We start from the raw sequence: 14376 nt of genomic DNA on the forward strand, positions 1-14376 counted from the left end.
GACATGGCCTATATTGATACTTGATGAATAACAGTTTTTGATCAAAAAGGCTCTGCTACTTTTACATTCAACCATCTGAGTCTTAGTTTAAAAAATATTTATTTACAATCGAGTCAGTCATTGCATCCATAGCGCCATCAACGAATTTAAGAGTTGTTATATTTCACCAGGCCCCACGTCTGAGTGCAAGGGTCAAGCTGTTGAAATGACAGATTGTGCCTTTAAATAAAGGTTGTGTCTTATTTCCAACTGGCCTATGTGTTATTTTCAATTCTTTGTAGTCATTGGCGTTTTAGTTTAATGTATTAACCTAAACCCCCAAGTCTACCTGGTAGGGTTGTTGAAGGTGGGTGTTTCCTAAGATATGTTAGGAAAGTTGATAACAGCCTACTTTATGATTAGGGCTACTTATCACGACACAATATAAAGTCAATTTAATTAAATCAGTTAGTGTAAACCTTAGGTCATGCGCCTCCATTCCAAGCTATAAAACAGTATTTTTTTTCATGACAAAATCATATAAATTAATTTCTAATCTAAAAACCAGCATAGCTTTATGTTTTGAGGAATAAATCAAAATGACGTAGGCCTACGGTTTGGCTTTCGTCCTCATTAATATTTTAGTTAGTGTAGGCCTATAAGAATGGAAAACACTAGGCTAATTATTAATTTATTAGACACAAAAAAAAAAAATTGAATACTATCACTGTTACCCTGTCTGTCAACAATCATAATTTCCTCTGACAAATTCAGACAAATCTTCAAGGTTTATCCCGCACGCAGGTCCGCTTAAATTACAGTGTCTATAAAATATTCAGCGGTGGAAAGTCTGCTTCAATCCGCCTGGTAAATAATCTACCGGCAAACAGCAGATAACCAGAATGGCATTGTAAATATGCCGGTGCCGGTAATCGACGTGCATGCTTGAATTCAGTCCACTTCTTTTCGGCTGTAGCCTATGAGCGTGTGTCACTTTGACAGTTTCATTAGTTCAGCACAACAATAAAATCAAGTGGACAAAGACATTCGATCAGAACGACGGGTTAATTTGTCCACAGCAGCACGTCTGAAGACAGAGAAAGACGAGGATGACAATGGCTGTTCCGTCGCTCACAGGTTAGTGAATGATCTTTCGTGATATATACATTGGTAGAACTGATAGGCTATCTCTCAGCAGCATTATGAATGCTGTCATGGTGAACACACCTGTTCAACACGGCAACAGTTGGGTATAATCAGACTCAATGTGGTCGATATTGTCACCACTTGGAAATGCCATTCCATTGTCCTCTACAGGAATTGTTAGCATATTTAACATTGAACTTCTTGTTTTAGTTAACTAGAAAACAATATGCATTATTGGGTAGTCCTATCAAATAGGCTATGCATTCTATTCTCAGATCAAACTGTTCCGGTTCAAGCTAGTTTAAAACCAAAATGCATGTATTTTTCCATGCATTTGGCATTTTTTGTTAGGTACCTGAAGGAATGAATGAAAACATTAAAATCAAACAAGCTAGCACGGTTTAGCCTATTTCTAAACAAACGTGGCCATAGGAAAACAATTACTGACCAAACCTATATTTTTACAATAAAATGACGACAATTCGTGCACATGCGCTATTCTTTGTTCTATGCCAGTTTTCTGTAAATAGTTTGGCTTTCCCAAGCCAATTGCGTCTTTCTTGCCGGGGGCGGAGAGAGGCGCTTCTCACTCATGTTACCCTCTGACGTCACGGATATTTCATTCAAGTATTTGTAGGCTTTGTGTTCTCCTATTTAACATTTATCTCAAATCACATAGCAGCATATGTCGTTGAATGACTAACTCTTAAATAAACAACAGAATTATGTAGGCCATGTGATTCTTAAAGTTCACACCACTTTCTAGAATGMWTTTGTCAATGGGGATTTTCAGATATCTCTTAAATGTTTTGGGCGTTAGTCTACTCAGAGTAAAGATGTATCAGTTCAATCCTTTGTATAAGTATCCCCATTTGACTCTTATGTGGGGATACTTTGATTTGAATTGTGTAAGCCTACAATTGATTAATTTAGGCTATTCAAAGAATTTCCCGTCTATTGTAGTCTTAAATCCTAATACAGGAAATAGTTCAATTTGATTGCATTTCAAATAAATAACTCTTATTAGAACGAAAAGCTCGTTTAAAAACATTTCATTTAYGCTAGATAGCTAGGGTTGGTTTGCTCAAACAAAACACCTACAAGAATGGACGTTTTACAATCCTTATACTTTACATTTTCGTTTATTATAAATGTCTCTTAACGAATGTTACAAGTAAGACAAAAAGAAAGGGACTTTCTTACATGAAACCAAGTAAAAATGTGCATATGATTGAAATGTTTCCCAGGTAGACCATAGTAAATAACAATCTCATTGAAATAAACGCATGATTAGCTGGTAGGCCTATGTCCTAAACAAATTAAATGAATTTTAAAAATACAAAAAAACTTTTACCTTTTGCTTGTAAAATGCTGTTAGACTCCCCAACACACATTTCCTTCCAACAGCATGGCCTGGCCTGACCTATAGCTATGTCAACAATGTTACGTCTTTCCTAGCAGTGGATATATAAAAGTGAGGTATTGCTGGCTGGAATACATGTTAAAACGTCGAAATTAACCCCCGCACTAAAAGAAGGGAGAAAAGAAGAGAAGAATTGAATAAACCCTTTGAACTCTATTGACAGAAATGCAGGGTATGTATAGAGGAGGCAAACTTCCTTCCKTTTGGGAGCCTGGTTGGTGAGGTGTGGGGGTTGGGTGGGGTTGACTAGGGTGAAGGAGTCCACCAAATCTCGGGTTGGTATGTTACTATTGAAAAAAAGCTGAGAAAGCTCTGGAATCTCGATTTGGGACTTGTTTACCTCCTGTGAATGTGTCAGTAAATTTAGGATAATTTTGAGCGTAGGCTACTTCTGATCTGTTGGTTTGGCTATGGTTACATTCTTATTTCTCAGTTGACTTTAACTGGTTAACTTTCTTATTAATCACTTTGTTTATGTCCATAAGCCTTTATTTATGGTGAGAATCAGCTTTATTCGCAAATAACATTTACATGTTGCCTATACCAGGAATTTGACCTGTTGAAATGGTGCTGACAACAAGAATATATACAGAATATAGACAAAATAATTGACACAATTTACAGATTATATTTCTACTCTTTTATGCAGCATTTTAGRTTTTGTAATGTAAGCCTTACCAGGGGATGTGAACCATATAGAATCATAATGTTATTATTGTAGTCTTCAAATGATAGGCTATAGGTTAGCTCAGATATGTAAAATACAGTGCGAGCAGGCCTATTAGCCTACGATTGTGGGTGATAACATAGCTCTGTCCGATCAGAAAAAGCCATACTCGGGATGTGAGTGAGTCGATAACATCCGACACAAGTGGCCGGCCCTGTGACCCAAGCCATAATTTATGTTGCCACTGTGGAGGCCTCCTCTCCAGATTTTCAAAAACAGAATTTGCGCGGGGGTTGGGCGGGGAAGGTCTGGGTGGGGGTAGGGGTAAACTCATGAATTCCGGAGGGTGGGCTCGTTGGGGTTGCTATGCTGTTGGGTGGGTGGGGATGGGTTGTTGTTGATTCATTCCTTCCCAACGTGTTTTCCCCTTTTCACAAGTCCTACCCGCCCCTTCATTTTTATCAATGGAAATATTTGCAGTGTATTAACCATATTGATAGGCTACTACTCCAAATTAAACAAATATCCTATTTACATTTTAGTTATTTAGCAGAAGCTCTTATCAAAAGCGACTTATAGGAACAATTAGGGTTAAGTGCCTTGCTCAAGGGCACATAAACAGATTTTTCACCTAGTCGTTTCGTGGATTTGATCGAGCAACCTTTCGGTTACTGGCCCAACGCTCTTAATGGCCCCGCTAGGCTACCTGCCTTTACTTGACTCTAAATGTATCTTCCATTTTGTATTCTAGATATTCAATTGAAGGCCTCCACTTGTTTGGTGTTTGCGTTCTACTACTCAATCTCATTCCAAAGGCCTGACATTGTCCTGGTTTCCCCCATTGGAGCATAGTAGTTTACGCAAGAGGAGGAATAGGGGGCTGGCCATGTGAACAAGCACTCAACGTAAATAAATAGTCTAAAATGCATATGTAACATTCTAGCTTATTTTAATACTCAAAGGCTAGAACTGACTTGCCTAGTTAAATAAAGTAAAAAAAGTAAAAAAATGAACTCTAATCTGTATTATTTAACGATATATTGAACGAATTAATTTGCCACCTTAGTAAATGCAGCAAAAAAATGTGTCCAGCAAACAAATGTAATCTATCAATTCAAATAAACGCCTAAATTCAATCTCAAAGCGATTTTCTATAGGTCTATTTTACCACATGTATCTCAGTGAATCGTAAGGACTTAGGAACGTAGAAATGAAATGTAGTACTAGTGTATAAAATAAGCAGAACAACAGGTTTAATATTTACTACACCAGATGTTTGTTTGCAGTCATTAGTTGTTTCACAGTCTTTATAGTTCTAATTTAGTGCATTCGCTGCTGTTATTCAAATGTCAGTTATTACATTTTAGAAACAGATTTGGCTATTTAAAATTGTATGAAGCAGGCGAAAACCAGGCTGACCATTAGGCAGAAGGCTACTTGCCTTTCACACAACTCTTGGCCGAAGTTGTTACATTTGAAGCAAGATAACGCATCCTTCTTTGATAAAGGTGTGTTATTGTGAGGACACGGCTGACCACTTGGACCTAATCGGTTCCGAGTCAGTTTTTTTCGCTGCACTACCGTACCTAGATCAGTGGTAAAATTAGTAGCAAGAAAGCATGTAATTGACAAAGTCACGTGTCTAGTACTGGCAGAGGCACAGCCAGTAAGCGAACGAATGAGAGAGAGAGCAAGCGCTCGAAGTGGAGTGAACGAGGAAAGGATTGAAGGAGAGAGACATGACAAAATATCAAAAGAGGGAAAGCACGCTGTACCATGCGAGCTAAATTTGTGACCGCTGGAATTGAGGATGTCGGATCAATGGTGACTATCATAACACGTTTTCGCAGAGGAAGCTTTTCGATTGGAACTTTCGAACAGAGGGTCCGCGGGGAAACATGGCCGAAGGTTATTCTACAATTATTTGTAAAAAAAAAWAWAAAAAAATGTGTCCTTACTTTTTCCTTCTGATAGTATAGAGGGGGGCTGCGACGGGCTATTGTTACATATAACATGTTATGTAGCCTACCGCCCACGATTATTGCCATGTGAAAATACATATTGGGGTCTTGTTGGAGCTGTGTGTCAACGATAAAGAGCGTATTGTGCCCAACATGGGCTTGCATGGTGAACCATGTGTGTACACCTGCCCTTGGAGTTCCATACAATGCTGGTTATTAACAGTGGTAGATGCACGTAAATATGCTCCAGAAGTTACATCAGTGAGCATTCACGTGCATGGGAAAAATCGACCAATCAATCGCATATCGCCGTGCGCCGTGCAGTTAGAAGCCCTATAAAGTAGCCTGTTTTACACCGATTTGCGTGATGTTCAAATCATTCTACCATGCGCCAAAATCGTTACGTGGAGACGAATTCTAGCAAAGATGAACATCACATCGGCCAGTGGCGGGGATTCCCTCACCGCTTAGGCTATGGAGATTTCCAACCAACTGTGCTCCATAAAAGTTGTGTAAAGGTTACTACTAGGCCTACTAACTGCGCAGGCACGGCTATAGGTTAAATACATATGCCACATCCACACTCGTCTATCAATACATAGCCTACTGTAGCTTACTACTTTCATATGCCTTTTAGGAGGGGCGGGTAAAGGTGGCGGAGAAGACGAAGCCAAGTCGACGGAGCAGGAAGAGCGAATTCGGCCCCAGCTTCTGTCAGGAACAGGCCACTGCAAGTGGTTTAATGTTCGAATGGGGTTCGGATTTATATCAATGACCAGCAGCGAGGGGAGCCCCGTAGACCCCCCTCTGGACGTATTTGTTCACCAAGTAAGTTCCCCGAACGAGAAAAAGCGTGTAGGTTGACATTTTGCTGCTATGGGCATTGGGCATCTCCCTCTTTGGTGCAGTCCTTTACCCTGTACGTTGTAGTCTACTCCACCTTGTTGATGGAAAGCAATGAGTCAGTAGGCTTGATCAAGCAGCCTAGGCCAATTATTTCTAAAGGAGAAATGACTCGATTTTATAGTTGTACTAACCTTTGTCCTTGCTTGGCAATAACATCACGTGTTCTTGCGAAATAGTGACCTTTTTTGTAGGCCAGAGTGTTGGTTGCAACATGTGTAGCCTATCTTTTAATTGACCATTTGTCCAAATGTGTTATTTTGTATCATCATGACGTTTCCCTAGCATGTAGGCTACAGGGCACACAACAACATGCTGTGGTGTTTCCTTAAAGTGGCACTATCCCCCTCCGAACCCTCACTCTCCCTCGAACTGCACAGGAGAACTCTTGTATGACACAGTTTGTAGTTTTTTTTTATTGCCTCATTGACAGGGAGAATAATGGTTGATGGCCCACCATATTGGAAACCATGCAAAAAGACTAACAGTTAAAAACACTCAGTTGATCACGTGTTCGTACAACTATTTAGTTGAAAGATGCACTACATGACTAAAAGTATGTGGATACCTGCTCGAACATCTCATTCCAAAATCATGCGCATTAATATGGAGTTTGTTGGAACATTGCTGCAGGGATTTGCTTTCATTCAGCCACAAGAGCATTAGTGAGTTCGGGCACTGATGTTGGGCATTAAGGCCTGGCTCGCAGTCGGCGTTCCAATTCATCCCAAAGGTGTTCGATGAGGTTGAGGTCAGAGCTCGGTGCAGGCCAGTCAAGTTCTTCCACACRGATCTTGAAAAAYCATTTCTGTATGGACCTCGCTTTGTGCACGGGGGKATTGTCAAGCTGAAACAGGAAAGGGCCTTCCCCCAACCTGTTGCCACAAAGTTGGAAGCACAGAATTGTCTAGAATGTAGTTGTATGCTGTAGGGACCTAGCCCGAACCATGAAAAACAGCTCCAGACCATTATTCCTCCTTCACCAAACTTTACAGTTGGCACTATGCATTGGGGCAGGTAGCGTTCTCCTGGCATCCGCCAAACCCAGATTAGTCCGTCGGACTGCCAGATGGTGAAGCGTGATTGATCACTCCAGAGAACGCGTTTCCACTGGTCATGAGAACAATGGCAGTGAGTTTTACACCACTCCAGCCGACGCCTGGCATTGTGTATGGTGATCTTAGGCTTGTGTGCAGCTGCTCGACCATGGAAACCCATTTCATGAAGCTCCAGACGAGCAGTTCTTGTGCTGACGTTGCTTCCAGAGGCAGTTTTGAACTCGGTAGTGAGTGTTGCAACCGAGGACAGACAATTTTTAAGCGCAATGCACTTCAGCACTAGGCTGTTCCATTCTGTGAGCTTGTGTGGACTACCACTTCGTGGCTAAGCTGTTGTTGCTCCTAGATGTTTCCACTTCACAATAACAGCGCTTACAGTTGACCTGGGGGGGTTGGAGGGACGAGAGTTGAGAGAGGGAGTTGTGGGGGGGAGAGAGGAGAGGGAGTTGTGGGGGGGAGAGAGGGGATGTAGTTGAGGGGAGTTGAGAAGGGGAGAGAGAAGGTGTTGGGGGGGAAGTGGAGGGAGGGGGAGGGTTGGGGGGAGAAGGTGTTGGGGGGAAAGAGGGGTGGAGGATGGGGGAAAGAGGGAGGGAGGGGGGGAAAGAGGGGGGAGGTGAGGGGGTTGGAGGGGGAAGAGGAGGAGTTGTGGGGAGAAGAGGAGGGAGTTGGGGGGGGTGGGGGAAAGAGAGAGGGAGTTTAGGGGGGAGAGTAGAGAGAGAAAGAGTTGGTGAGAGAGAAGAGAGAGAGAGAGAGAGGGAGACAGAAATAATGAGCTGCTTCCATGTCGACCTTGGGGAGATCTTCCTGGGGGGCCCAGGCATCGGGGTTCCTGTCCAATCACTTCCTCTGTGTGTGCATGTGTGATTCTTCATCAGCTACTACTCTATCAATGAACTGCTCACTCCTACACAGCCTTCTGTATGCGGTGTGTGTGATTTACATTTCATATTTTGGAGATGCAATAGATGCAGCTTTTAGTTTWAAAAAAAAAGAAGGGAAAAAAAGGAAATGAGTCAAAGCAGGATCAAGGAGTAAGCCAGTTAACTTGCATACATATTCTAATCTAACTTTTTATAATTGCAGAAAAATAAACTTGAAATGGGCATGATCTAACTGATTTGACAAACAAAAATCCTGGTTTACTGTTTTTAATGAACCAGAAAATCAGTAGTTATTTCTGTTTGCTTATCAAAGGTATCTGGTTAACTCATTGATCCTGCTTTGTAGTACACCTCTGGTTCGTTGGCCATTCCTATGGGGGAAAGAATGGGGTTTCGGGATAAATGCTGAAAATAAGGTCTGAGGTTAACACAGGCTTAGGAGATCTTAAATGTTTTGTTCTATGAGATAATCTGTCAGTTTACACGACCTTTATGAATTATGACCTTTATGTGCTTGTTTTGGATACATAAGTGCTTAGCTGATGAAGATTATCTCATGTCGCAACTCTTGCCGTGTTTATAGACATCCCCCAAACAAACAAAACCCGACTCTTGGAGAATAAGTTCCCAACTGGTTAGGGATGGGCATTTGACACATTTAGACTGTTTGATGACTCGTGATTTTTTGTTGTTAAGTACTCTAATAGATGTTTTATTTTCCGAACACGAGGCCCGCACTGGAAAAAATATGTGCGCATTTACCTATATACACTGAACAAATATATAAACGCAAGATGTAAAGTGTTGAACCTATGTTTCATGAGCTGAAATAAAAGATCCCAGAAATTTAGCATGCGCACAAAAAGCTTATTTCTCTCAAATTTTGTGTAAAAATGTGTTTATATCCCTGTTAGTGAGCATTTCTCCTTTTTCAAGATAATCCATCCACTTGACAGGTGTGGCATATCAAGAAGCGGATTAAACAGCTTGATCATTACACAGGTGCACCAATAAAAGGCCACTCTAAAATGTGCAGTTTTGTCACACAACACAATGCCACGGATGTCTCAAGTTTTGCAGGAATGTTCACCAGAGCGGTTGCCAGAGAATTTAAGGTAATTTCTCTACCATAAGCCGGCTCCAACATCATTTAAGAGAATTTGGCAGTACTTCCAACCAGCCTCACAACCGCAGACCACGTGTATGGCCTTGTGTGGGTGAGCGGTTTGCTAATGTCAATGTGAACAGAGTGCCCCATTGTGGGGTTATGGTATGGGCAGGCATAAGCTACGGACAACGAACACAATTGCATTTTAGAGATGGCAATTTGAATGCACGAAAATACCGTGATGAGGTCCTGAGCCCTTTTTTTTTTTTTTTTTTTACTGTGTGACCAACAGATGCATATCTGTATTCCCAGTCATGTGAAATCCATAGATTAGTGCCTAATGAATTTATTTTAATTGACTGATTTCCTCATATGAACTGTAACTCAGTAAAATCTATGAAATTATTGCATGGTGCGTTTTAATTTTGTTCAGTATAGATTGCAACAATGCCTAATTTATCATAACCATTACAGAGACAAATCCTCATTGCTAAATTGCCCCATAACGGTACCAGTCAGAAGTTTGGACACACCTACTCATTCCAGGGTTTTTCTTTATTTTTCCTATTTTCTACATTGTGGAATAATAGTGAAGACATCAAAACTATGAAATAGCACATGGAATCATGTAGTAACAAAAAAGTGTTAAACAAGATTCTTCAAAGTAGCCACCCTTGGCCTTGATGACAGCTTTGCACACTCTTGGCATTCTCTCAACCAGCTTCACCTCAAATGTGTTTCCAACCATCTTGAGGGATTCCCACATGCTGAGCACTTGTTGGCTGCTTTTCCTTCACTCTGCGGTCCAACTCAGCCCAAACCATCTCAATGTGGTTGAGGTTGGGTGATTGTAGAGGCCAGGTCATTGATGCAGCACTCCATCACTCTCCTTCTTGGTTAAATAGCCCTTAACAGCCTGGAGGTGTGTTGGGTCATTGTCCTGTTGAAAAACAAATGATAGTTCCACTAAGCGCAAACCAGATGGGAAGGTGTAATGCTGGCAGAATGCTGTGGTAGCCATGCTGGTTAAGTGTGCCTTAAATTCTAAATAAATCACTGACAGTGTCACCAGCAAAGCACCATCACACCACCTCCTCCATGCTTCATGGTGGGAACCACACATGCGGAGATCATCCATTCACCTACTCTGCATCTCACAAGGACTTGCCGATTGGACCAAAATCTCAAATTTGGACTCCTCAGACCAAAGGAACAGATTTCCTCCGGTCTAATGTCCATTGCCTGTGTTTTTTGGCCCATGCAAGTCTTCTTCTTATTGGTGTCCTTTAGTAGTGGTTTCTTTGCAGGCAATTTGACCAGGAAGACCTGACTCACGCAGTCTCCTCTTAGCGGTTGATGTTATGTGTTTGTTACTTGAACTCTGTGAAGCATTTATTTGGGCTGCAATTTGAGGCTGGTAATTCTAATGAACTTATCCTCTGCAGCAGAGTAACTCTGCGTCTTCCTTTCCTGTGGCGGTCCTCATGAGAGACAGTTTCCTCATAGGGCTTGATGGTTTTTTCGACTGCACTTGAAGAAACTTTAAAAGTTCTTGAAATTTTCCGGATTGACTGACCTTCATGTCTTAAAGTAATGATGGCCTGTCATTTCTCTTTGCTTATTTGAGCTGTTCTTGCCATAATATGGACTTGGTCTTTTACCAAATAGGGCTATCTTCTGTATACCACCCCTACCTTGTCACAATACAACTGATTGGCTCAAATGCATTAAGAAGGAAAGAAATTCCACAAATGAACTTTTAACAAGGCACACATGTTAATTAAAATGCATTCCAGGTGACTACSTCATGAGAGAATGCCAAGAGTGTGCAAAGGGTGGCTACTTTGAAGAGTTTCAAGTATAAAAATATCTTTTGATTTTTAACACTTTTCTTTGTCACCACATGATTCCATATGTGTTATTTCATACTTTTGATGTCTTCACTATTATTCCACAAAGTAGAAAATAGTCAAAATAAAGAACCCTGGAATGAGTAGGTGTCCAAACTTTTGACTGCTACTGTATATTCAGTCAATAAAAGGCTGCAATGCATGCAGAGGAGAGAGAGGTTAGTATAGTGGTTCCCAAACTTGGTGTCCCCTAAGAGAATTTGTACTAATTTTTATCAAGCATCTGTTTCAATATGAGATCTCCACATGGTCTGTCTTCTGATCTCGATCGTCCACTGGAGTTTATAGTTTACCCTTTCCCCACCTTTTCTTTTACCACTACAAATCAAATCACAGTTTTATTGGTCACATACACGTGTTCAGCAGATGTTATTACGGGTGTAGCGAAATGCTTGTAAAACTACATTGCTGATATTAATACAGAATTGTTAATAATATTCAAATAATTCATGTGAATGTGATTTATACGATCATCTGTGTGTTCCTTTGATGTCTGCCTGTGCAGCGCTTGATTAGTAATGCCTAGGAATACAGATGTGAACATTGTCATTCGATAAAAGAGATCTATTTACAGAGTGGATGATTTGATCCAATTCATCATTACAACTGATTGAACAGTCGCTGATGCTACACATTTCTCAAATTTCCCCCCTTTCAGGGGTATAACATTACACTTGTACAGCTAATAGGCTAGGTGTTTGTAGATGGACTGAGGTGAATGAACCTACAGCAGCCAAGGTGATAATGGCTGGGGTCATTTTGGCTTGTTTTTGCTGTTCTCCAAATTAGCATTTTAAAGTGTTTTTAATTGTATAGAAATGCAGAAAATGAGCTTCAACTTAAAAAAAATAATTGCCTAGTTCCGGCCCTTACTGAAACCCTACTTATGCCCCTTTGTGTGTGTGTGTGTGTGCGCGAGAGTGTGTAGGCGCGTGTCAGCTTTCCAACCTTTCGTAGCAACTATGTCATAAAACTGATTTCAATTCAGGCAAGTGTGGAACTGTGTGTGTGTGTTCTCGCGTGGGGGTTGTTCCATCCTCAGGCATTCTTTTAAAAAGAGGAATTTGTTTAAAGACAAAGGGAAGGGCCTGATTTGCTGTTCTCCCTCTGCTGGGGATCAAGTCTAACAACGTTGAGCATGGTGTGCTGCTGTACTGGCCCTTCCTTCATCGGAAACCTCCAAGATTGTGTGTTTTTTTGGGGTTTCTTGTTGCCTTTTCTGCTGTTCCTGCCTGGTCCACTACGTAATAATAGTTGAGCACCTGGAGATTTTTTGTTGTGTGTGTTTGTGGCATAGCAGAGGTTAAAATGGGCCCCTAGTGAGATTAACCTCTGACCTGTGTCACCATTTGGCATTCAAGCCCCACCTCTCCCCAGTCCCTGCCCCACCTCTCCCCAGTCCCTGCCACCCCTCCCCAGTCCCTGCCTCTAGATAGCCAGTATCAGGCTTTGTCTCTAGTGCCATAGCCACACACCATCCTTCTTCTCACCTCCGCCCTCATTACTTCAAGGCTTCAAAAAAACACAGAAGAAGAAAGCAGGGAGGTCATGTGACTTCCTCTAGAGGAGTCGTCCATATATGGGGAATGTGATTGGAAGGATGGATTGTGGGAGTTAGATAAGAAATGGTGCTAAAAATAATTTTCTATTGACATGACAAACAGGAAAGTTGTAGAACAGACTGATTCCATTTTTTAGTAGGGGATCTGTTTTTGTATTGTCTAGAACACAGAGATGCTCCACTGATGGTTTGGTTTTGGCATTGCTTCTGAAGAAGCTTGGTGGATTTGAACGCATCTTTTATATTACTATGTTTTTGTGTGTTTCTGTGAAATTATATAAAGGGACATTTTGAATTTCAATGTAATGTTTACTGTAGTTGGTTTACTTCAGGATAACATTTTTTTTAATATGTGTATTTGGACTGTATAAAATATGAAAATATATTTTGTTCTCAATGATCTAAGACCCTGGATCAAATACTCTTTAACAGAATAGAGTTCTTGGTTTGGTTATTTTGTCATTGTCAAGTTGCATTTCCCTTGAAGTTATGGAAAGAAAATGGAGCAACAAACTGTTAAGACCATTCAATTTCCCAGCTTAGTTAAGCAAGTAGCCACAGTATACTTTTTTCAATGTTTTTATTACCAATAGTTTGTTTACAGGGCTTACATTGATAATTAGTTTTGGTCATACATTTACTTYTTGCTGAACCTGAGTACTAAATGCTGTTTTAATGCAACCTAAGCTAGCATTTAGCTTGCATTCACCTTGCATTTGGCTAGCATTTGGCTAGCATTTAGCTTGCATTCACCTTGCATTTAGCTTGCATTCACCTTGCATTTGGCTAGCATTTAGCTTGCATTCACCTTGCATTTAGCTTGCATTNAGCATTTAGCTTGCATTCACCTTGCATTTGGCTAGCATTTAGCTTGCATTCACCTTGCATTTGGCTAGCATTTAGCTTGCATTCACCTTGCATTTAGCTTGCATTCACCTTTAGCTTTAGCTAGCATTCACCTAGCTAACACTGACCACAAGCCTTTATGATTATGATCTCAACCCATCTGGTGGGTTTTATTTTTTTAGAAACAGAAAATGTATGAAAATAAATGATATACCGAAGGGCTAAAGATAGTCACTGAGGAATATTAAACAGAAAGGAAAACCACAGCTTTTATAATTGTGTGTATAAAGGTCAAGCCAGAAATTTTTCAATAGTTCTGAAATTTGATTTGATAATAGGCAACTTGTTTCCGGAACCATCTCTTGTCATACAAATCCAGTCGCTGTCTAAAGTTTGTTTTATGTGCTCAGATTGAATGAATCCAGCAGTAGGTTTAATTTGGGTTATTTCCAAGTTTAATCGTGAACATTGATCCATCTTAGTTTATATACATTTACATTTAAGTCATTTAGCAGACGCTCTTATCCATATACCGATGGTATTGAACTTTGTTTTATGAAGACAAATTATTGTCAATGAAACCAAATAAAAGTTGTGATAGCATGCTACCTGTAGCTGTCCTAACAGTCATTTGATTTCCTTTTCCTAGTGGTTTTTGAAGAATAGACTTCAGAAATATCTGAAATGGCTTTACTGCTTTCTTTTATCATAATCACTATAGATATGTGTGTGTGTTGCATGGACCTGAAGTTATTGATAACGCTGTCAACCAGTCATGATGTAACCGGCTCAATCACCAATCAAAAAGCAACCTTTTAGTGTTTAAAAACATATACAGTTGAAGTCGGAAGTTTACATACACTTAGGTTGGAGTCATTAAAACTAGTTTTTCAACAACTCCACAAATTTCTTGTTAACAAACTATAGTTTTGG

General features: G+C 40.5%; 1 protein-coding gene across 1 annotated transcript in view; it reads left to right on the top strand.

The window, feature by feature from the left end:
• Positions 1 to 866: 866 nt before the first annotated feature.
• The window catches only part of lin28b (lin-28 homolog B (C. elegans)), a 48517-nt gene continuing 35007 nt past the window's right edge, over positions 867 to 14376 (top strand). The window contains 2 exon segments of the mRNA XM_023974508.2: positions 867 to 1116; positions 5814 to 6004. Of these exon segments, the coding sequence (XP_023830276.2) occupies positions 1089 to 1116; positions 5814 to 6004 (219 nt within the window). The 5' untranslated portion in view covers positions 867 to 1088.

The sequence above is a fragment of the Salvelinus sp. IW2-2015 genome, linkage group LG28 (assembly GCF_002910315.2).
Source record: "Salvelinus sp. IW2-2015 linkage group LG28, ASM291031v2, whole genome shotgun sequence".
Classification (NCBI taxonomy): Eukaryota; Metazoa; Chordata; class Actinopteri; order Salmoniformes; family Salmonidae; genus Salvelinus; species Salvelinus sp. IW2-2015.